This window comes from Macrotis lagotis, chromosome 3, assembly GCF_037893015.1.
Source record: "Macrotis lagotis isolate mMagLag1 chromosome 3, bilby.v1.9.chrom.fasta, whole genome shotgun sequence".
NCBI classification, from domain to species: domain Eukaryota; kingdom Metazoa; phylum Chordata; class Mammalia; order Peramelemorphia; family Peramelidae; genus Macrotis; species Macrotis lagotis.
In genome coordinates this window covers 241188826-241211965 of record NC_133660.1, presented here as the reverse complement: position 1 = coordinate 241211965, position 23140 = coordinate 241188826, and the positions used below count along the sequence as shown (strand labels likewise).

General features: G+C 39.9%; 1 protein-coding gene across 1 annotated transcript in view; it reads left to right on the top strand.

Annotated features, from left to right (window-relative positions):
• Positions 1-23140, top strand: part of DKK3 (dickkopf WNT signaling pathway inhibitor 3) — a 67970-nt gene that overhangs the window by 1075 nt on the left and 43755 nt on the right. The window contains exons 2-4 of the mRNA XM_074230324.1: positions 210-480; positions 9112-9249; positions 9830-9910. Coding sequence (XP_074086425.1) covers positions 210-480; positions 9112-9249; positions 9830-9910 — 490 coding nt within the window. The remainder of the gene's footprint in view (positions 1-209; positions 481-9111; positions 9250-9829; positions 9911-23140) is intronic.

Genomic DNA, 23140 nt, shown 5'->3' with positions numbered 1-23140 from the left:
GCGCGGGGCCGGGGGGGGGGGGAGAAGGGAGGAGAGGGGCCGGGGCCGGGGCCGGGGCCAGTACTGCGGGGGGAGGGGAGATTGGGGGCTGGGGCCGGGCGTCGAGCCAGGGCCTAGAGCATCTCCCGGAGCTGGCAGAGGAAGGGGGGGGAGCGGGCGGGATGCGGGGGGGGGCAGCAGAACCTGAGCGTCACCCCCCCCCCCCCCAGGCGGCCTCTGTGGGTGCTGAGGATGCTGCTGCTGCTGCTGCTGCTCGGGCTCCTGGCCGGAGTGGGCCGGGCTGCTCCGGCCCCCCCCTCCGGGCCCCCGGGCCCCTTGCCCTCGGCCCCGGGCTCCTCCTCCGCACCCCAGGCCCAGCGGCAGGGGCCCCCTCCCGCCCTCACCTTCCCGCAGGAGGAAGCCACCCTCGACGAGATGTTCCGGGAGGTGGAGGAGTTGATGGAAGACACCCAGCACAAGCTGCAGAGCGCCGTGGACGAGGTGGGTGCGCTGACCACTGAACCAACAGGCTGCCAGGCTCAGGAGAGAGCAGCCCAGGCAGGCCCAGGCCGGGGTCTGGCGGGGTGGGCAGAGGTCAACACAGGCCTCAGATCGGCTAGTGAGCCCACAAGCCTTTACTAAAACCATGGGCACAACGCTTGGGCCCCAATCTGGCCAGAGGGACCATCCAGGCACCTCCCCTGCCTTGGGAGAGAGAAGACAGAATAGGCCTGGCTGGACTCAGGACAGAAATCGAAGGAGCCTTTTTTTCTTGGGGAGTTATTTGCTATTTTAGGTGCACAGGGAGCTGGCATTTCCTGCTGGTGAGCTCATCTCCACATTCAGGTGGATAGAGTACCTTGAAGTGAGAACAGGAGTTCAAATCCAGCCTCAGACACTTGACACTTACTAGCTATGTGACCTTGGGCAAGTTACTTTACCCTGATTGCCAGGCATCCAGGGCCATCTCCAGTTGTCCTGATCCATATCTGGTCACTGCACCCAGATGGCTCTGGAGAAGACAGTGAAGCTGGTGACTTAGGACAGCATCCCCACATTCCAATCCAATTCATGTGCTTGTCATGGTATCAGCCCCCTGATGTCATGGTCCCTTTTGAGAGCTACTGCCCTGTGGCAACTCCCAGTCTCTATCAAAGAGGAACTGGGCATAAAAGATGATAAAACGCCAGTCCTGGAATCAGGAAGATCTGAGTTCAAATCTTATGTCAAATAATTAATACTTGCCAGTTATCTGACCTGGGACGAGCCACTTAATCCTGTTGCTCCCCCCCCAAGAAAAGAATTCTGGGAAGTTTGGGGTCTTTGTTATTAACCCAAGTATAATTCAGAGGCAAAAAGAAGTCACAAATACTGATGCCCCTCAGCTTCCCAAATGAGGTCTTACAAACAGCCTGGGTTTGATTCGCAGCCAAACACAAAGATGGTCCAGATCTAGGCACTCCCATTTTCTATTTTCTAATTTCTGTCAAAGGATGGATCGATAAAACAGAAGGAAGTCAGACAAGCCCTCAGAGGAGTATTTCAGTTTAACCTTGTTATTACAGAGGCGACTCAGCTAATACTTCCTCCATTTCCAGAGAGGTATGGCTATGTGAACCTGGTCTTGCTCAGGACTGACTCATTCATTTCCCTTAGTTTATTTTGATTTCTAGGCAAGAAAGTGGATTCCTACCAAGAAGAAAGAGGCCAACTCAGTCTTTTCTTTCAGTGTTGAATTTTTTTTTCATTTTCTATAAAACTTGAATTGGCATTTGAAACTTTAACTGCAAGCAGGCCTTGGAACTAGAAGGAATCTGGAAATGACTTAACTGACCAAGTGGAAATTCAAAGGGTGGTCACGTCTCATTTTGTGGTAGAATTATTCACCATGGTCAGAGATATTGCTCAAATCCCCAGTTAGCGTTCCATAAGGTCAAGAGTTTTGTGAAGGTTTAGTCTAAATCTTTCCATGATGCTAGAAAAATTAGTGATGGAGAGGTAGGACTATGGAGTGACCAGTAACCTTAATCAGAATCTGGACATCCGACTTTAGTTTTTTAAATCCCTAAATCACTTTTATGCTGAGCCTCAGTGTCCAAAAAATTGCGGATAATACTGAGCATTATTTACCTTGAAGGATAGTAGCAAATGAGATGCTTCAATTCAATAGCATAACCAGCATCTGCTATTTTCCAGGTACTATCCTAGGTCCTTGGGACATAAAAGATATAAATAATAGTCCAAGTCTTCAAGAAATTTCCATTTTTTTATCTTAATAATATTTTTTTTACAATTACACGTAAAGATAGTTTTCAACATTTCAACAAAATTTGGAGTTTCAGTTTTTTCTCCCTCCTTCCCCTACCTCTTCTCTCTCCCCTCCCCAAGACAGCAAGCAATCTGATAGAAGTTAAACATATTTCCATATTAGTGAAGCTGTGAAAGAAAAATCAAATCAAAAGGGGAAAAGTCATGAGAAAGAAAAACCAAAAAGTATTTCAGAGAAAATAGTATACTTTGGTCTTCATTCAGACTCCATGGTTCTTTCTCTAGATGTGGATGGCATTTAAGCAAGTTACATTTTGAAGAGGATGCTACAATATGTTTACAAAGAATACAAATAAAACGAAAAGTTACATTTTAATGGGGATGCTACAACATGTTTACAAAGAATACAAATAAAATGAAAAGTAACACAAAGTAACTTCAAGAGGGAAAGAGTATTACTATCTGTTGTAGTATCTGAATTGGACTGTAAAGCAAGGGAAGATTAAGAAGGCATGTGGGAGACCATTTATATACAATGACAGAGAAGCAAGTAATGGCAACAGGTTTAGATTATGCTAGGAGATGTTTGTAAATATAATAAAGTACTCTATGTAAGATTGGTAATAGTGATATTTGCTCCAGTAGGGACAAGTTACTTTCTCTCTCTAGGATTCCTCACTTTTAAAGTGAGGTCAGACTAGACAATTTACGTTCCTTCCAGGTCTTAATAATTGATTCTGTAAAGTTAACATCATGACAGCTTAGTATCATAGAATCTGAACTGAAAGGGCATTTCAGAGTCTGGTTATCTGATCCAACATTTCTGTGACTGGGAAGCCTCTCTACAAGATTGCTGTCAAATTAATTGGCATTAATTTGAAGATTTGAGAAGGAACTAAACCCATTGCCTCCTGAAGTAGCTTATTCTGCTTTTGGACAGTTTAATTGTTAGTTTCCTCCTATATATGTCATTTTTTCAAATATGTACAACACTTTGTGACCCCATTTGGAGTTTTCTTGGCAGAAAGACTAGAATGGCTTGCCATTTCCTTCTTCAGTTCATTTTACAGATCATTACAAATGAGGCAGAGTTAAATGACTTGCTCAGGGACACACAATGAATAAGTGTTTGAGGCTAGATTTGAATTTAGGAACATGAGTCTTCCTAACTCCAGGTCACTCTGCCACCTATCTACCCGACCACCTATACGTACGGGACCTAAATCTGCCCCTCTGCAGCTTCCATCTATTGCTTTGACTTCTGCCTTTTGGGTACAAGCAGAATGAGACCAATTCCTCGTTAGATCTTGCTAATCCGTTCCTTCCTGTGGCAGCTAGCAAATAGTGGATAGAGCATTGGGCCTAGAGTTAGGAAGACTTGAGTTCAAATCTGCTCCAAGATATTTAACAGTCTGACCTTGGACAAGTTATTTAACCTTTGCCTCAGTTTCCTCAACTGTAAGATGTGGAAATTATAACAATATCCACCTTCCAGGATTGTTGTAAAGGAAAAATACTATCTACAAATCACCTTACATATAGTAGATTTGTTTCCTTCACTTCCATTCATTCCCCTAGGTAAGGAGGGTGATTTATTTTTCATGAAAGTAGAAATGTTCCTATCAAGGCGGCTTTGTTGCTTTTCCACTGCTGAAAAACAGGGACCTTGCAGACCTTACTAAATTCAAGGCATCAATGTTTTATAGAGTTATCATGATTTTGTCATTAAATTTATTTCTCAACATTTCACATGGTCCAGCTGTTGGTTTCCTGAAAATAGGGAGAAAAACAAATTACATTCAATTGTAAGTCATTGGTGGAAGATATGAGTAAAGCACCAGGCAGCTGTATTACAGATTGATCCTGTCATCCAGTTTGGTGATAACAGCATTTAATAATTATATTCTGCCTAACTCTCTACAGTTTACAAAATGCTTTCATATGTCCTGGTGCATTTGATCCTCCCAACATCGCAAGTTAAAAAGGGTAGAGACTACATCTCATGCTTCCCATAATTTGCAGAGATAGCTTGGTGTAGTGAATAAAGTATTTGACTTGGGATTGGGAAAATCTGGGTTTGAATCCTGCCTAAGATGCTTACCAGTTATTTAACACTTGGGGGACTCACTTAAGCTCAGCCCCCTTTTCATCGCCTGTAAAATGGGAATAATAATAATAATAATAATAATAATAACAACCCTAGCTATTGCATCAAAGGATGTTCTGAGGGGTCACTGAAGTAAACTCAGTAAAACATTTGGAAAACTTTGAAGAGCTGTGTGATTGTTGCTTGTTTTTTCTACAGGCATTGTAGAAAGATTATCTGTCCGGGAGATATATGATCTAGTCCCATCTCTACTGGAGGCAGTGTGGCATAATAGATAGAACTTAGGAACATGAATTTGGTATCACAAAGCCTTGGGTTTGAATCCCAACTCAGCCATTCATTAACTATGTAATGACCCCAGACAATCAATCAACAAACATTTTGTGAGTCCTGTCTTCCAGACCCTGAGCTAGGTACTGGGGATATGCATGAAAAAGTCCTTACTCTCAAGGAGCTTTGAATCTAGCAAGGAATTGTGTCAAGACAAGAAGTCACTTTACCGCTCTCACCTCTGTTTTCTGATTTGTAAAATGGGAAGGGGACAGGGGTGGCTAGGTGGTGCAGTGGATAAAGCACTGGCCCTGGAGTCAGGAGTACCTGAGTTCAAATCTGGCCTCAGACACTTCATAATTACCTGGCTGTGTGGCCTTGGGCAAGCCACTTAACCCCATTTGCCTTGCAAAAACCTAAAAAAATGGGAAGGGGATAGACTAGGTGATTTCTAAGGTCCCTTTCAGCCATAAATCTATGGTCCTGCTAACTGTAGAATCTTGCCATTTGCATCATTTTCAAAACTCAGTTTCCCACATGTGCAACACAGGCATTGGAATAAAGGATCATAATAACACCAAAGATTTAGAGTTGAAAGAGATCTTAGAGGTTGCCTAAACCAAACCCCTTATTTTAATAGAGAAGAAACCATGACCCAGAGAGATGGACTTGAGTGAGTCCATCAGAACTAGAATTTGAACCCAGATCATCTTCCTCTGGATTCTATGTTCTTTCTACCACACCATGTTGCTTCTCTGATCTTTCCCACCCTAACATTCTGTGTTTATTTATGATCATGGCCAATCTAATCACTTATGGATGATGGGTGGAGCCCAAGCAATGACCTGGAATGAGTACATTTCCCCTGTTATCACATTATTTCCCTATAATGGGCTCATGGAAACATAAGTTATGTATGTGCCAGATTTAATAGGCTCCATAGTCTTTCTGTGTTGAATATAACATGCTGAATGCCCGTGTTTGCCTGCTAGGGCAATAATAGTTAGGATTGCATAAAATTTCCATGATAAAACTGTATTTTTTCTGGTTTATGATGCTTTTAAAAAGGTTTTAGCTCATTCTACTGAGAACGATTGTACACACAGGCTCATTTCTGTTGCATTAAGTGAAGTGGAGACTTGCTCATTATTTGGTTATTTGACCAATATAGGAAACCAAATTGGAGCATTTAGATGCCAAAGTAGATTGTTTTCCCTTGGCTTAGCAGCTAGCCAGATCATTTATTAAACTCTTACTATTTGCGAGGCCCTGCTGAGGCATAGAGCAAATTAACCATATAATGGCCAAATTGCTGCTACTTTCTGAGTAGATGATTTTGTCTCCTACTTTGGGGAGACATATTGAGATGATCTGGCATGAGTTCCCATCTATATCTATACCTAAATCAATCCTTCTCCATCCATTCTCTCATCTATGAAGAAAAGACTTTTCTTCTTTGGAACTAAACCTTCTCCTCTTAAGCTAGCTTAAAATTACCCTAAGACTTTGGGGATGCTGTAAATTCTGATTTTTATCTATTTCTGACTCCCTCTTGCAGTATTGACACCCACAGATTCTCTCTCTCTCTCTCTCTCTCTCTCTCTCTCTCTCTCTCTCTCTCTCTCCCTTTTTCTTCCTTCCTCCCTATCTTTTTTCTTCTCTTCCCCTTTCCCTCCTTTCCTCCCTCCCTTCTTCCCTTTCTCTCCCTCACTTCTCCCCTTTCTCTCCCTCTCCTCCTTCCCCCTTTTCTACCTCCCTTCCCCTGCTTCTTCACCTCCCTTCTCTTCTCCCCTCCCTTTCTTCCTCTGCTTCTCCCCTCCTTCTCTACTTCTCCCTCCCTCTCTTCCTCCCTCCCTCCCTGGCTTCCTCTCTCTCTTTCCCTGACTCCCCTCTTTTCCTCCTTTCTCTCTCTCCCCTCCCTCACCTCTATTCTTACCCCTCTCCTTTTTGTTTCATTATTACAGAATTCAATCACTTCAGAGCTGGAAAGGACCTTAGTAACCATCTAGTCAAACAACAAACACTTATCAAGTCCCTACCATGTTCCAGATACCATAATGGGTGTTGAAAATACAGGCCTAGTTACAAGAACCTAAGTCCATTCCACACCTGAAGAAAGATCCCTGTACAACATACGCAAGAAGCAGCCAGCAAACCTTAGCCTGAAGATTTCTAATACTTTTATCTCCCAAGGCTTTCTGCTTCATTTTCGGATAAGGCCTTTACATTGAAAGTTGTTCTTCACCATGAAGAAGCCAGAATTTGTCTCTACAACTACCCGCTGATCCCAGTTCTGGCTCCTGGAGCCAAAGAGAACAAGAGTGATGCTTTCCCCACATGACAATCCTTGGGAGTACTCCCTCTCTACCGTCAAACATATTCACCTCTCCCTTACATGGTTAAAAAACAAAGCAAAGCACAGAACAGCCCCACGTTTTCTGGCTCCTGCTCCTGACCCCCAGCGACCATCCAGTCTGTTGCCCTGATTTTGTTCCAGTACTCTCAAACCGGTGTCTAGACCCACCACCCCCATTTCTTATAGAACCATTCTTCGGAATCTTCACAACACTGACTTCTGCTCCTAGATACTGCAGGTTTCCAAACAACTGTCCCTTCTACAGCAACTTTTTCCATTGACCCTCTTCCTCAGCTTCTTTGTGACATGTTCTCCTAGGGACCAGCTGTTCTTTGAAATCTCTTCAAACTTCTATTTTCTTTCTCCTCCCATCCCCATCCTCCACAAAAGAAAGGAAAGAAAAGGAAAGGGAAGGGAAGGGAAAAAGGGAAGGGGAGGGGAGGGGAGGAAAGGGAAGGAGGAAAGGAAAATGTGCATTCTCTTAGGTTTTTTTCCAAATTGGTCTTACTGTTCCTTAAACATAATAAAAATTCCATCTCTGAGCTCAGTGACTTGCTCTGGCTGTTCCCTATGCCTGATCTGAACATTCTTCTGACCTCCACTTCTCAGAAACCCTTAGCTTTAAATCTGAGATTCAATCCAAACATCACCATGTACATACAGCCTTTACAATCCATGGTCCACCTCCCATCCCAGATGCTGGTGGTTTCCCAAAAAAACTTCCCTTGTGTTCATTTTGTTTTTCTTCTGTATATACCTATCTATGAATATTCTCTGCCCCAAGTTACTAAAAGTCATGATCTGCTCTTTCTTTGCCTTTGCTCCCTAAGGTTTGCTGGCTTCTTCTTGGGTTGTAGAGGGATCTTTCTTCATTTGTGGAATGGACTTAGGTTCTTATAACTAGGGCTTATGTTATTCTTCATATTTGCATTTTCAGCACCGATCACAGTATCTGGCACATGGTAGGGGCTTTATAAGCCTTAGAACACAATGCCTGGTAGGGCATTGCTACCAGATGACAGAGATCACCCATTTTTTCTCAGTTTAGCCTAAGATGGTATGGTATCAGCAACCTCATTCTCCCTTCTTCTACCTTGATCTCTGCTACCTTGGCTCCCCATTTCCAGTAGTACTCTATCTTGGCAGTGCCTCATTCTAGATGTGGTACTTAGACTTAGATCCATCCTTCAGATGTGGCTAAACAAAGGATGACAGCAGGACATATATGTCTTTGTTCTATTGCTTAAGGTAGAGATGTATGTGCCTCTCTACTATGTGCTGTCCTCACCATGTCCTAGAAGCAATTGGGTGGCATGGTGCATAGAATACTGGTCCTGGAGTCAGGAAGACCTGAGCTTAAATCTGACTTCAGATATGTATGACTTGGGCAGGTCATTTAACCAATGGTTGCCTTAGTTCTCTGACCTGTAAAATAGGAACAATAATAGCATCAAAAACCTTCCCAAGGACCAAATGAGATAATAAAAAGTACTATATAAATATCCATTATTATTATTATCAGTCATTATTTTCTTTTCAATTTCAACAGTTTTTCAAAGAACTATATTCACTGAGGGGTAGTTAGTGGTGCAGTGGTTAGAGCATCGGGTTTGGAGTCAAGAAGATCTGAGTACAAATATGACTTAGGATATTTACTAGCTGTGTGACTTTGGTCAAGTCACTTTTAAATCTCTATTTGCCTCAGGTTCTCATCCGTAAAATGGAGGACTTACTGGAGAAGGAAACAACAAACGACTCCATTTTGAGTCCAGAAAATTCCAAAGACTTTATCCATGAGGCCAAGTAGCATCATACATGACTGAATTATGAAACAGCAGACTTGTTCTCAGGTGCTCTGGTTGAATAGGAGTAGGGTTTCATAGAATCTCAGAATTTCAGAACTGGAAAGGAAAGTAAGTGACGCCTAGGCAGGAGTTACTCATGGGAGTGAGCTCTCCTCACTCCTGGTCCATGGGTCTTTCTGGTTACTCTGGGGTACCTTAAGTCATACTAAAGTCCTGACTCAGCTTCCTGTTTATCACCCCATGGAGAATCCCTTCAGTCTATTGCACTCTGACTGATGACTTTCAGATCAATTAAATTGTTCATCAATCTCTTATTGAATTTGTAGATGAAAGCAGAAGAAGAAGCCACTAAGGTTTCATCAGAAGTTATCCTGCAAGACCTGCCTCCCAACTTCCACAATGACTCCCACAGTGAAGTCAAGATTGGAAACAAAACCATCTACAGGCACCAGGAAATTGATAAGGTATGAGATGTATGCAACTCCTCATCACCATTATAGCAGCAACATCTCTTTGCATGAAGGGAGGAAAGGGGCATTCTTCCCATGGGAAAATGGAGTTTTTTTCAGACAGATCTCCCACCCAAGACCATGTGAATTTCGCCTGTATTGAGACTGTAAGACTTACATCATTCATTCAACAATATTTATACTGTTTCCACATGAAGATTACAATTACAGTTAAAGGAAACAATGAATTTCTTCTTTTCACATGACATGTTGAATGAAGGGAGGTCAGGGGAACAGCAGGTGGAGGGGCCTGTCATGGGTTTCAGACGAGACACCGTCTGGGAAAGCACTTGAGACACTGTTAAGAGTTATTCACTCGGAAGGTCTGGTTGCAGTGGTCATTGTCATTATTCTTTAGGGCCGAATCTGATTACTTTTCACGTGCTTGTGAAAGAAAGGGTGAGTGTTAGCAGTCAAAGCTGTTTTTTCCAGATGTGTCTCCCTTAGGAAAGAAGGGGAACTTTGGGACCAACTTGTTGGATGAAACAGATCTTACATCCCACTTGTCCTCAGTGTGCCAATGTTCCCATCCTAGGTAACCAACAATCAAACTGGACAAACAGTTGTTTCAGAGACCATTATTACCACCATAAAGGATGAAGAGAAAAGGAATCATGTAAGTCTTTGTGATTCATTCTTTATTTCCAGAATTAGCTTCCACTATGAGCAAGAAGACAGAATTATATTTAGGGTTGGAATGGATGTAAATAGGTCATCTTATTCAGTGCTGCCAGTTTACAGATGAAAGAAATGAAGGCCAGATGGAAGGTCATGAGATCATAGACTTAAATCTGCAAGAGTCCTCAGAAACTATATATAGACAGTTAGAAAAAGCATTTATTAAACACTTATTGTCTACCAGGTGTTGTTCTAAGAGGCAAGGATATAAGTATTAGAAAGCACTGATCATTCTTAAGGAGTTTACATTCTAACGGGGAAAGAAAACATAGAGAGGAGAGCTGACAGGAGGAAGAATGAATGTGCTCTGGGTCATAGAGTAAAGCAATCTAGGAAGTCACATGGAATCCTGAGCCCCAGTAAGATAAGGTAAGAGCCAAGGAACTTTGGTACAATGGTCCACCAACATGGCAGATCAATTCCTTTAGACCCATGCAGTTTAATAGTACAAACCCAGACACTATCAGACTTGTCAAAGACAAAAAAAAAGCATAGGTTTAGAATTGAAAGAGGGATTTCCTTTCTTGACTTCCTATTGTATCAGCCTCTGATTATCTAATATTATACAGGTTGTCCTGAGATTGAAGTTTCCCTAATTTTATACTCAGAAAACATAGTAGATCATTTATGGACTTAAGATGGTTAAGAGGCAAGTTGAGAAGAGATCTGAGCCAACAGCAGCAATGGTATCATCTGTTTTGAATTGGATTGGAATTGACTTTAAAAGTCATCTAGTTCGACTCCTTCAATTTTACAGATGGAGAAACTAAGTCTAGAATGATTACATTATTTTCCCACCTTCATACACATACACTAGCAGAACTGCATTTTGAGTCTTAGGACTCAAAGTTTTGTGATCTCTCTATTGTATCACCTTAGCTCCCAGAAGGTAGTATATAGCTTCAAATTTCCATGTTCTGAGGAAAAGGGCATGCCTATATGTCCTTACTCTATCTTACCAGAATACATTCAGAAATCATATTTGAAAGATCCTAAGCTCTGTCCTGTACAGAATAGGGGTTTCTGACTTTATTTTTTTTAAAGCTTTGTGGATTTTTCCTCCAACATAATTTTATTTTATTAAATATTTGTGATTACAGTGTGGCAATTTTAAAAATATTTATCTTCCCAAAGTTTTATTCTCTTAAATTCTTGCCCTCCTTTCCTCTCCTCCCCCCCCCCACATAAATAGGCCAGCAACTTGATTTCGGGAAGTCATGCAAAATATATTCTCATTAGTCATGTTGCAAAAGACATGTAGATTTTTTTGAAAGTATCTCAATCACTTCTTCACCCTTTCTTGTCTATAGAATCCTCTTTGCTTAAAAAAAAATAACAGTTAAGCCAAAGAAATCAACACATTGGTCACGACTGACAAGGAATGCCCCATTTCAAACCTGTAGTCCATCACCTGTCTGCTGAGAGTCAGGAAGCAAATTTTGTTGTCAGTCAGTGAAGTAACAGTTGGTTACCTCATCAATCATTCTGAGGCTTTTCAGTGTTGTTTTATCTTATGGCATGTTTGCTGTCATATAAGTTGTTCTCTAAATATTTTTTACCACATTTACCACCTCTATTCTACGTGGATCACATTTCTCCGGAGTAGATTTTCTTAGCCCAGGATCCAGAGATTTCTTATGTATACATTCCAGAGGGTCTGTGAACTTCAATGGCCAAATAAAGTAAACATTACATCTTTATTTTCATTAGTTTTTGGTTTCCTTTCTAATCTTGTGTTTTATTTTAATGCATTGAAAATATTATTCTTAGAAGGGGCCCTTTTGTTTCTCATTAGCCTCCCAAACAGGTCCATGATCCAAAAAGATTTAAGAAACCCTCCTTTAGGGACAGCTAGGTGATGCAGTGACTAGTGCACTGGCTCTGGAGTCATGAGGATTTGAGTTCAAATTCAACCTTAGGCACTTAATAATTGCCTAGCTATATAACCTTAGGCAAGTCACTTAACCCCCCTGCCTTGCAAAAAAAGAAAGAAAGAAACCCTACTGTAGAAGGGAGGCAGTAGCGTTCCCTTATTGGGATCAAGTAAAGAAAAATTGGGTGCTTTCTGGCCCTGTTGGTCTTGGACAATGTCTAGGAAAAGAACTGGGGTTTCTCCTATTGGCCCAGGATTCGGGCAGCTTGTAGATTTTACCAAAAATAATTCAAATTAACATTTGTTCACACTTACTGTGAACAGCAGAGCCAGACTGTCCTGTGGAATGGTAGGGATTCTTAGTCTCTTCCAAAAAGAGTCAGAAAACCCAACCTAGAGCTTCATAGGGAGAGAGGAAGCCCTAGGCTGGGGAGAATCCGTCATGGTTGAGAACTCAAGAGAAGGCAGCATTGTTTTGTAAGAAAGCAAGATGACGTGTCAGCGACGTGGGCTATAATCTCAGCTCTGGTACTAATTTATTGTGTGACTTTGGATCAAGTCCCTTCTTCAATCTAGGTCTTGTGACTTTGGAACAAGTCCCCTCCTCCATCTGGGCCTCATTCCCTCATCTGTAGGATAAGGAAACTGGACTAGATAAATGTCCAAGGTGCCTCCAGCTCTTCACATACCATTCTATGAATGTCATCAGACTGAGGGTATCTGACTGAGGAAAGCGAGATAAATAAATAACTGAAAAAGTGATCACAGACATTGTCAGAGAAATGAAACCAAATGCTAGGGATGGGTGAATATTCAAAAGAAATCAGAGGAGGATATGAGGAGAGCCAGGAATGTGAGGAAATGATAACCACTGAATATGGAGATAGAAGACCTGGGTTCAAATCCCAGTTTTCTTATTATTTGACTGGGTGATTTTTGAGCAAGTGACTCATCATTTATAGAATGAGAGTGTTGGACTGTATGACTTCTAAGGTCTAGCTGGAGGAATGGAAAAGGAAGACAAGGAGAATGAAAAAAATCTAAGATCGACAGCTTTCTCCTTTGAAACTTGTCCCATTTATTTTCCCTTAGAGAATAAAGTATATTGTAATTAGCCAGGAAAGAGTGAAAAATGAGATCTTTGGGTCTCCTCAGAAAGAATAGTTTCATGTTTTGTGTATGCTCTTCCCCAAGATAAAAGCACCATATTCTTTGACTTATGCAAAGACTCTGCAAGCTAGTTTTGAACTCCAACAGAATTCTCCAATCTAAACATAGACTATGAGCATTCCAGAGCTGGAGAGGACCTCAGAATTCAACTGGCCCAACCCCTTCCCAAAGAACAATCTCTTTTACATCATCTAGCACTTAATATAGAATCTAATGTATCTCATTTGTCTTAACAAATAGTGACTGATTTATCCTGGTTAAATGCTTGGGGCTTTGTCTTTAGTCAAATGTTGGTATTCTTTCCACTTTAACGTTAAAAGGAGATTTGGATTAGATTGGCTAAAATATTATATTTTCATATATTCTTTCAAATGGCCAGCATTTTATCTGATTCCATTTCCAATTAACTGATAATTGATCATTTCTTTTATTTGTTTTTGCAAGACAATGGAGTTAAGTGATTTGCCCAGGGTGACACAGTTAGATAAATACTAAGTGTCTGAAGCCACATTTAAATTCAGGTCCTCCTGACTCTAGGACTGGTGCTCTATCCACTGTACCACCTAGCAGTCCCTAATTGATAATAGAGTTATCCATTTATCTCGAGTCATGAGGACTTGAGTTCAAATTCAGCCTGAGGCACTTAATAATTACCTAGCTGTGTGACTTTGGGCAAATCATTTAACCCCACTGCCTTGCTGAAAGAAAGAAAGAAAGAAAGAAAGAAAGAAAGAAAGAAAGAAAGAAAGAAAGAAACAAGGAAGGAAGAAGGAAGGAAGGAAGAAAGAAAGAGAGAAAGAAAGAAAGAAAGAAAGAAAGAAAGAAAGAAAGAAAGAAAGAAAGAAAGAAAGAAAGAAAGGAAGGAAGGAAGGAAGAAACCCTCCTGTAGAAGGGAGGCAGCAGTATTCTCTTATTTGGATCAAGTAATAGATGCATGTCTATGAAGGAAGGAGAAGTCATCTGCCATCTTGGAAAGAGCTTTTTCTACTGCAAGTTTCCATTCCATCCATGCCCTTTGGCTTTTGGGGATTTGATCAGGTGTTTAAAATGCTTTGGCTGGTGTGCTGTGGATTACTGTGAAGGGGAGAGGGAAAGAGAGGGGGAAAGTAGATTACTGCAAATTGCAAGCTAAGGTCCCTTCCAACTTTCACAGTTAATGATTTTCACAGTTGCTTCTGAAAATATGTCATGTACAGTAGAAACTCTACCTTAAAGGAAAAAAGATTTTAACAATGTATGCTTTTAGTGAATTAGTATATAGTGTATGCAGAGAGTTAACATATCCAGATTTCAAATTCAGAAGGCTGTCATTAGAGGAGCTAGATTCTTCCCTCTCCTCACCTTCCCTCCTTTCTTCTCTCTTTTCTTCCCCTCACCCATGTATTTATACAAGTGGAAATCTGAGATTTGTGGAAAGTTACAGGATGTAAATATATGAAGACTTGAAAACTAAGTATATGGCCTGTTTTTAGATTTGGAAGTGGAAGGGAAAAAAGGACAATTGAATCTGTTATTTCACCTGGGGAGACTGGCCAACAATAATGCTCTGGGGGGATCTTGTGGTTTGCCTTTTTTGCAGGTCATTCAGTTAGCACCCACTTTACAGGTCAGCAGTCAGACTGACTGTATTCATGGCCCAAGCATATTAGGGAGAAGGTAAAGACAGGGAGAGGGAAGCAGAGACTATGGAGCTGGAGAGAGCAAGATCCTTTTTATAGGAGTAGAAAGTGTTATGCACAACAGGGCTCTCCCTCTAGAATGAAGTCACATGGCTGCCTTTTTTACATCCTAATTCTTTGGGGGATTAGGTTTAGAGTTACTGCAAAGGGCAGGTTGTGAGTGGCAAACTCTGGACTTTTCAAATTCTAACTCTTAGAGTTGAACTAAAAGGAATGTTAGAGTTCCACCATCCTATTTTAACAACAAAGAAAGATGAAATCTAGAGGAGTAGTGTTTGTCCAAGGTCATGATAACTTCAGCCTAGAGCTGGAAGGGTACTCCGAGAACATGTAACCACAACCTCCTCAATTTATAGGTGGGGAAATTGAGGAACGGACAGTGGATTGCCCAGGATCACACAGTTTTGACCATATATCTACATACTTTCCACTGCACCATACTTCCTCAGACTCTTGAATTCATTCATTCAACAAGTATTTCTTTATTAGGTATCTGCAACCTACAGCATTTTACTAAGAGCTAAGGGTTGGGAGGGTGGGGAGACAAAATTAAAACATTACCTCCCTTCCAGGAGCCCACATTCTATAGGGAAATGCAATATTTACATGTATAAGTAATCATGTGGTTCATAGCTGTGATTTCATTGGGATGGGGAAATCCCTTGTCCCAGTGGAGGTCAGCAGCTGCTAGTCTGAGCTTGTGATTCCAAGTGATTTTCCAGTTATCAAGGCTAGCCCTTTATATGCCACTGCATGTCTCTTGTTCTTGGACAAAGTGAATACAAGTCATTTTAGATGTGTGTGGCTGGGGGTTGGAAGATGGGGAGTGACTAGCTGCTGTCATGTATTTTATTTTTTGCAAGGCAATGGGGTTAAGTGGTTTGCTCAAGGCCATACAGCTAGGTCATTATTAAGTGTCTGAGGCTGGATTTGAACTCAGGTACTCCTGATTCCAGGACTGGTGCTCTATCCACTGTGCCACCTAGCCGCCTAGCATATTATTTTTAAAATCATTTTTATCGCTATCTTTTGTTTTAACATCATCTTCATTCCTCCTAGTCTCCCTCCTTTCCCTTTCAAAGAATCATCCCATGGAAATAAAAAAATAACAAGAAAATGAATGCAATAGCATACAATACAAATACAAACAAAGATACAAATGCAAACAAAAAGTACAAATAGAAAAAATAATGACAAAATTAGTGTCCTTGGTTGATTAAGAAACAAAACCAAAATGTTGACCACTCTTTCTAAAACTATGGATATGAAAGGAAAGAAAGGGTTTTGATAATAGTTTTAGAGCATATGAAAAGTGAAAGGAAGATTTCAGGCATTTTTTTTCTTTTTAGATAGGAAACACTTGGACATGTTTGCAAGCATGAGGAAGGAGAGTGATGCTATGCAGAGATTACTGGATTTCGGTTCAAATCTTAGTTCTGTCATTTATTACTTTATAATTACTTATTACATACAGACTCTTTCTATGGCCCAAGGAGATCTTGTGTAAGTTATATAGATTCCCCTGGACCTCAGTTTTCTTTTCTGTAAAAATGAGTGGTTTGAATTAAATGACCTCTATGGTCCTTTACTGTTTTCAAGCTAAGATCACTTTGTCTACTGGAACTGATGTCAGAAGAAATTTAAGTTCTGTCTCTGGCTATATGACCTTGGGTAATTTACTTAACATCTCTGATCATTCCTTTCCTCATCTATTAAATAGGAAAAGTTGTAAAGTTGTGAGAAAAATTCTATAGAAATGTGAACTACTAGTATTTCTACATTAAAAATATAATTTCCCTCCTATTCATTAATTCTTCCAAGAGAGATATCAACTATTTCCCCTATAGGCTCTGTAGACTGAAATGATGATTTTTAATAATGTATTAATTGAGTTATAATTCTACAGCAATGAAACTTTTAAAGTTCATAATGGAATTTTAAAAACTGACCCTGGAACTTCCTGGATCAAATATCACTTGAAATGCAAGGCCCTCAACAGAGGCTTAGGAGTTTTGGTCCTTAATGCACAAATCAGCATATGGAAATATTTCTTATACTGGGCCTTGACCTACATTCCAAACTAACACCATATGTACTGTCTTCCTGACTGGGAGAGTTTTTCTGTTAGTTTATTTTTCCTTTCTATGTTTTTGGGAAGGACCTCCTTCTGGGTCGGCTTTTTTGGTCACTGGGCTAGCATATTTTGAGTTCAAATTTTCATTCTTGAATAAACTAAATTGTCCCCACCATCCCACCTCTATTAATGAGCTATAAGGCAGGAAACACCCCAAGGACCAGGGTTAAGCCTTAAGAAAGCCCTAGAAAGGGGGGGGCTTTTTTCTCTTCTCAAAGGTCTTCTTTCCCAAGAACCCTAAATTCTCTACAGGGTGAGAAAAGGTAAATGTAGCATTATTTCTTAGGGCATCTGGGTGGTGGAATAGTAGAGTACTAAGTCAAGAGAAGTCTTTTTGAGTTCAAATCTAGCTCAAGGTATCTATTAGCTATGTGATCCTGGACAAATAACTTTTTTTTAAAAAGATTTTATTTGAGTTTTGAGATTTACAATTTTTCTCCTAATCTTACTTTCCCTTCCCTTGCACAGAAAGCAATCTGTCAGTCTTTATTTTGTTTCCATGTTGTACATTGATCCAAATTGAGTGTGATGAGAGAGAAATCACATCCTTAAGGAAGAAACAAAAAGTATGAGACAACAAGATCAGACAATAAGATAATCTGAAGGTTTTTTCCTAAATTAAAGGGAATAGTCCTTGAAATTTGTTCAAACTCCTTGCCTCTTCATCTGGATACAGATGGTATTCTCCATAGCAGACAGCCCAAAATTGTCCCTGGTTGTTGCACTGATGGAATAAGCAAGTCCATCAAGTTTGAACATCCCCCCCATGTTGCTATTAGGGTGTACAGTGTTTTTCTGGTTCTGCTCATCTTGCTCAGCATCAGTTCATGCAAATTCCTCCAGGCTTCCCTGAATTCCCATCCCTCCTGGTTTTTAACAGAACAATAGTGTTCCATGACATACATATACCACAGTTTGTTAAGCCATTCCCCAATTGAAGGACATTCATTTGATTTCCAATTCTTTGCCACCACAAACAGAGCCGCTATGAATATTTATGTACAAGTGATGTTTTTACCCTTTTTCATCATCTCTTCAGAGTATAGACCCAGTAGTGGTATTGCTGGATCAAAGGGTATGCTCATTTTTGTTGCCCTTTGGGTGTAGTTCCAAATTTCTCTCCAGAAAGGTTGGATGAGGGGGCGGCTAGGTGGCCCAGTGGAAAAAGCACCGGCCCTGGAGTCAGGAGTACCTGGGTTCAAATCTGGTCTTCAAACACTTAATAATTACCTAGCTGTGTGGTGTTGGGCAAGCCACTTAACCCCATTTGCCTTAAAAAAAAAACCTAAAAAAAAAGAAAGGTTGGATGAGTTCACAGCTCCACCAGACAAATAACTTAACCCCATTTGTTTCAGTTTCCTAATCAATAAAGATGAGCTCAAGATGGAAATGACAAAGCACTCCAGTATCTTTGCCAAGAAAATCCTAAATGGAATCAGAAAGAGTTAGAAATTACTGAAAAAAATTGAATATTGAACACTATCTTTGCATGTAATTGAAAAACTAAAATAAAGTAACATTCAAAAAAATTTAAAAAAGGAAATGATTGAAAAATGATTAAATAAAAACAACATAAGTTCTCTTCCTCTTTGTGAGGCATGTTTCTGAGCATCATCCATTTCCCTCCTGAGCAAGGGTGGTAGAAAAAGGGGGCCTATAAGAGCCATAGATGAAATCATAGATAATAGAGCTGGAAGAGAACTTCAGTTCAGGTCATTTAATCCAACTACCTCATTTTAGAAATGAGGAAGATTTAAGTGACTTGCCTAAATTCACACAGGTAGCAATTAGTAGTGGGAGGATCTGAATCCAGGTCCAGGACTCCAGGACCAGGGCTCTTTTTACTGTACTATACTGTTTTCTTATCATCAACAGTTAACATTACCATTCATTCGATAAGCATTGATTAAGAGACTATTATTATATGGAAAGCCCAGTGTTAGGCACTGGGGATTAAAAAAAAAGTAATTTTAGATTAGAGATATCAGACTAAAAGAGAACTCTGAGGTCATCAGCTCCAATAAATGAGCAACCTGAGAATCTAGAGATATTATTTGACTTGTCTAAGGTCCTAAGTAGTAAAAGCTTAGAACAAGGATTTGGACCCAGAACTCTGACTCCAGACCCAATGACCTCTCTAGTATACTGAATCTCTGCCCTCCAAGAGCTTCTGTTCCACTAGGAAAACAAAATTCTATATTCCTAATAATTTTCTTTGCTTCATGCTAGCAACATATAAAAGATATTGAAGTTGACTCTCTATCTGTAGCTTTCTCTTTATATTTATTCTGTTCAACCTTACATATGTACTTGTCTTTCCAATCAGAATAACAACTCTTTGAGAACAGAGACCTAGAACCTGTTTAAGGTCTCATAATATGATGGAATGCTCTAGGGCTGTACTTAGTTACCCTCAGTAGTAAAAGGATTTAGAAGCAGCAAGGATAATCACAACCATGAGACTCACTCACCTCCTTCTTCTCACCCAGTAGTAGCCCTAGGGAATGATTACAAAGGGTTCCATAATGAGAATGTGCCATTCATTCCTTATGACCAAGGTGGGACTTGGTAACTCCTTCTGAAATGGTGTGAGAAGGGTGGTTGGAGGGGGTCTTTGAAGGGTAGTTTCTTAAAGAAAACAGAAAGTCTTGTGTGAATTTATTGGAGATTGATGCCAATCATATCATTACCCTCAGAATTTGGGTCAGGTTGGTCTCTAAGCTTCTTGACTTGGTTTCTATTTTGTTTGCTTTGTGATTTCTGGCCAAGTTTGTGGTCTTCTGGGAGCTTTAATCCAATAGAAAACACCAGAAAGGGACCATTGAAAAAAAATCTGTGACCTTTCAGTAAATATTTGAACAATCACCAAACTAGTTAAACATACACAGTAGATAAGAGCAACATTACGGAGAAGACATCTCTTTTCAAAACATACCCAAGCTATATTTAAATGACATTGACATGAAAACATGCCAGTGATTAAAAAAATAGCTAAACTCATTTGAAATCTTCCAGAGATTTTGCCTACATTTAAATATTGGCACAAAGTCAAAGTTCTGAGCATACCCCATATAATGTTGACTTAAAATGTGATTACTATCACTTACAGTGCCTTCCCTCTACTGATTATTTCTAATTTATTCTGAATATCGCATCCTTGACATATAGGGTTGCTCGCCTGTTGTCTCCCCATTAGGCTGTAGGCTCCTTGAAAGCAGGGATTATTTTTTTTGTCTTTCTCTATTACCCCAGCACTTAGCACTGGCTATACCTTATAAAACAAACTTAGCAAATGTTTCTTGGCCAACTGACTGCTATTAAAACACTTAAAATACATTATTAAATGAACCAAACAACTTTAGCCCAAGCTGAGGAAAGGTGTTAAAGGCAAACACTACCATATTTCTCTATTAGATATATAATGTTTGGGGATTACAACTACTATCAAATTAAATAACATATATAAACTACTTTGTAAACCTTCAAACCTATAGATATGGAAGAATGGTTAGCTTTATCATCTTTCTTCAGTTTGATTGAAAAATAGTTCCATTTTCTTCCATTGGTTCTCCATCAACAAGAAACATTTATTTAATAAACCTTTATACTATTTGTCAGATCATGTCAATACAAAGACATATATTTGGGTGTATGCGTATTTATTAATTAAATCCTCATGCTACTCGCCAGGTCCTGTCATTACAAAAACAGAAATTAAACCTTCCTCCTCCCAAGGAGCTTACTTTCTATTGGGATGGGGAGAGAATAATGGGCATATATAAGTAAATAAGACACACACACTCACATGTATGTATATATGTATGTGTTTGAGCAAGTATATGTAAATATATGTGTGTATCTGTATGTGTATGCACTAGTAATTTGAGAAGGGGAATACCGACACCTGAGGAAAGCAGGAAAGCAGGAAAGGACTCTCATTGGATGTAGCACTAGAATGTGTAGGGAGCTATGGTTTTCAAGAAGGAAGGAAACCAATACTTCATATTATATTTCAAGCATTTGCTGTGTATGTTACACAGTTGTCTTATTTGATCCTCAGAGCAATATTTTTTTTTAGGTTTGTTTTTGTTTTTTGCAAGGCAAATGGAGTTAAGTGGCTTGCCCAAGACCACACAACTAGGTAATTATTAAGTATCTGAGGTCAGATTTGAACTCAGATACTCCTGACTCCAGGGCCAGTGCTCTATCCACTTTGCCACCTAGCTGCCCCCACAACAATCTTTTGAAGTGTTATTATTATTCTCATCTGACAATTGAGTAAGCAAAAGCTAAGTGACTTGCTCAGGGTTACACAACTAAGAAGTATCTTAGATCAAATTTGAACTCAGATCTTTTTGTCTTCAGATCCACTGCTCTATCCCCAAACCACCTAGCTGATTCTAAAGAGAGGAAGTAAGGAAGGAAATTGGTCAGAGACAGAGTTTTACATAGGGGTAAAGAGGTGAGAGTTAGAATATTGTATGTCCAGCAGGTATATCAGTTTGACTGGACACACATGTCCAATGGGTCTGAAGGAGCCAATTTACAGTTAACCAGAAAGGGGTTCATGTAAGATTGTAAAGGGTTTTATAAGGACAAAGAGAAGATTTTTCAAGAGATAATATAAATAAAACTTTTTGGAGAGCTTTAAATCAATATAACTTTTTGAACTATTGTTATTACATGACCATTAGCCAATTTCTCAGTACCTCTGTTTTCTCACCTTTAAGCTGAGATTTGGTCCTGTTGCTTAGAGAAAAGGAGATGGGGGTGGAGTTGGTTGCCTTTTCTATCTTGCCCCAGGGCAAAACTATGAGGTAGAAGAAAGCAGATTTTCCTTTTCAACACCAGAAGGAACTTTGTGGTAATGGCAGCTGTCCAATGTGGCAGAGGCTACTTTGGAAAGAAGTGAGTGCCCTGTCATCCAAGGACAATCATTGGTCAGTTTGGAAAAGGGACTCCTGTACCAGATGTGACATTGGGTTCCAGGACCTCTGTGGTCACTTCTATATATGTTACAGTAGGCAAAAGAAAAAGCTATTATGATTTGGAAGTCAGAGGTTCTGAGTTCTAATCTCAGCTCTGCCATTTGCCACGCTTAATCATGGGCAAATCACTCTTCCTTGCTGGGTCTTTGTTTATTCATTTGGAATACAAGGGAGTTGGACTAAGTGAGTTTCCAGCTCTAGGTCAATTTGATGGTAGTTTAGGTTCAGTATTGGAAAAAATGAGACATTTGTCAATCATTTAGTAGTGAACAAAAAGATTTACTTAAGACTAAAGGCTATTCAATGAGGCTAGGCACTAGCTCATTCAGTTGAATGCAGCTTCCCTGCCTCTGATTTGCTCATCATGATCCATTGCCAATGTTTCATATTAAGGCTAGAACTCCTCATGGCTGTTTTGTAATCAGGTAATATAGAAAGTGATATCAACAACCTTTAATGAGTTAAATCATTAATCATTTAACAGGGTTAATCATAGGTTATTCCCCTGATCAAGTCAAATCATAAGGAAAGATTCAAAACCTTTTAAAGAAAAAACTAGTCTAACTTGCACAGAGACAAAGGGGACGGTGAGTTGGGATATTGTTTGCACCTTAGGAATCCATAAAATGTTAACTGCTCCCCACTTGTTGCCTATGCCTGCCTTTCCATCAATTCCAGACTGAGAAAGAAAAATATCCCAAATGTTTTATCTCCTTTCCAAGTCAACCTTAGTCTCATTCTGATTGGAGAGAACAGTTCATTTTCTTTTTCCATCCCATTGTTTGGTGCAAGAGATGTCAACTTTAAACTCTGTAATTGGGACAGTTTCTAAAAAGAAGCAAGGTGCTAGAGTTGCTAGGGGCAACTACCTCAGTCAGCTACAAATATAACAAGCTCTGATTCCAGAGATAAAGTGATTAAGGGGTCAGATTAGAGTGAATCATAGATTATAGACTTTAGGGTTAGAAGGAATCTCAGGGATCACCTATTATCATACCTTCATTTTAAATAAGAGGCAACTGAGGCCCAGAGAAATAGCCCAAAGTTCATACAGGTAATAGAACCAGGATAGAAACCCAGGTCTTCTGGTTATAGAGAGCAGGCATGGTAGTAACTAAATCATCAACTCAAAGAGGAGTTAATCAGAACTTTGAATCCTGAAGCCCAGAAATCTAAGAAATCAAGTTATGAAGAGTATATCAAGAATTCTTAAGGAGGAATGAAAGAGTTTACCTAAGGGGTCTAAATAAATAAATAAATAGCTATCCATGGAATTTCATTTGTTTTTAAAAGTTGCTCCAAAGTATCATCCTTTATATTTATC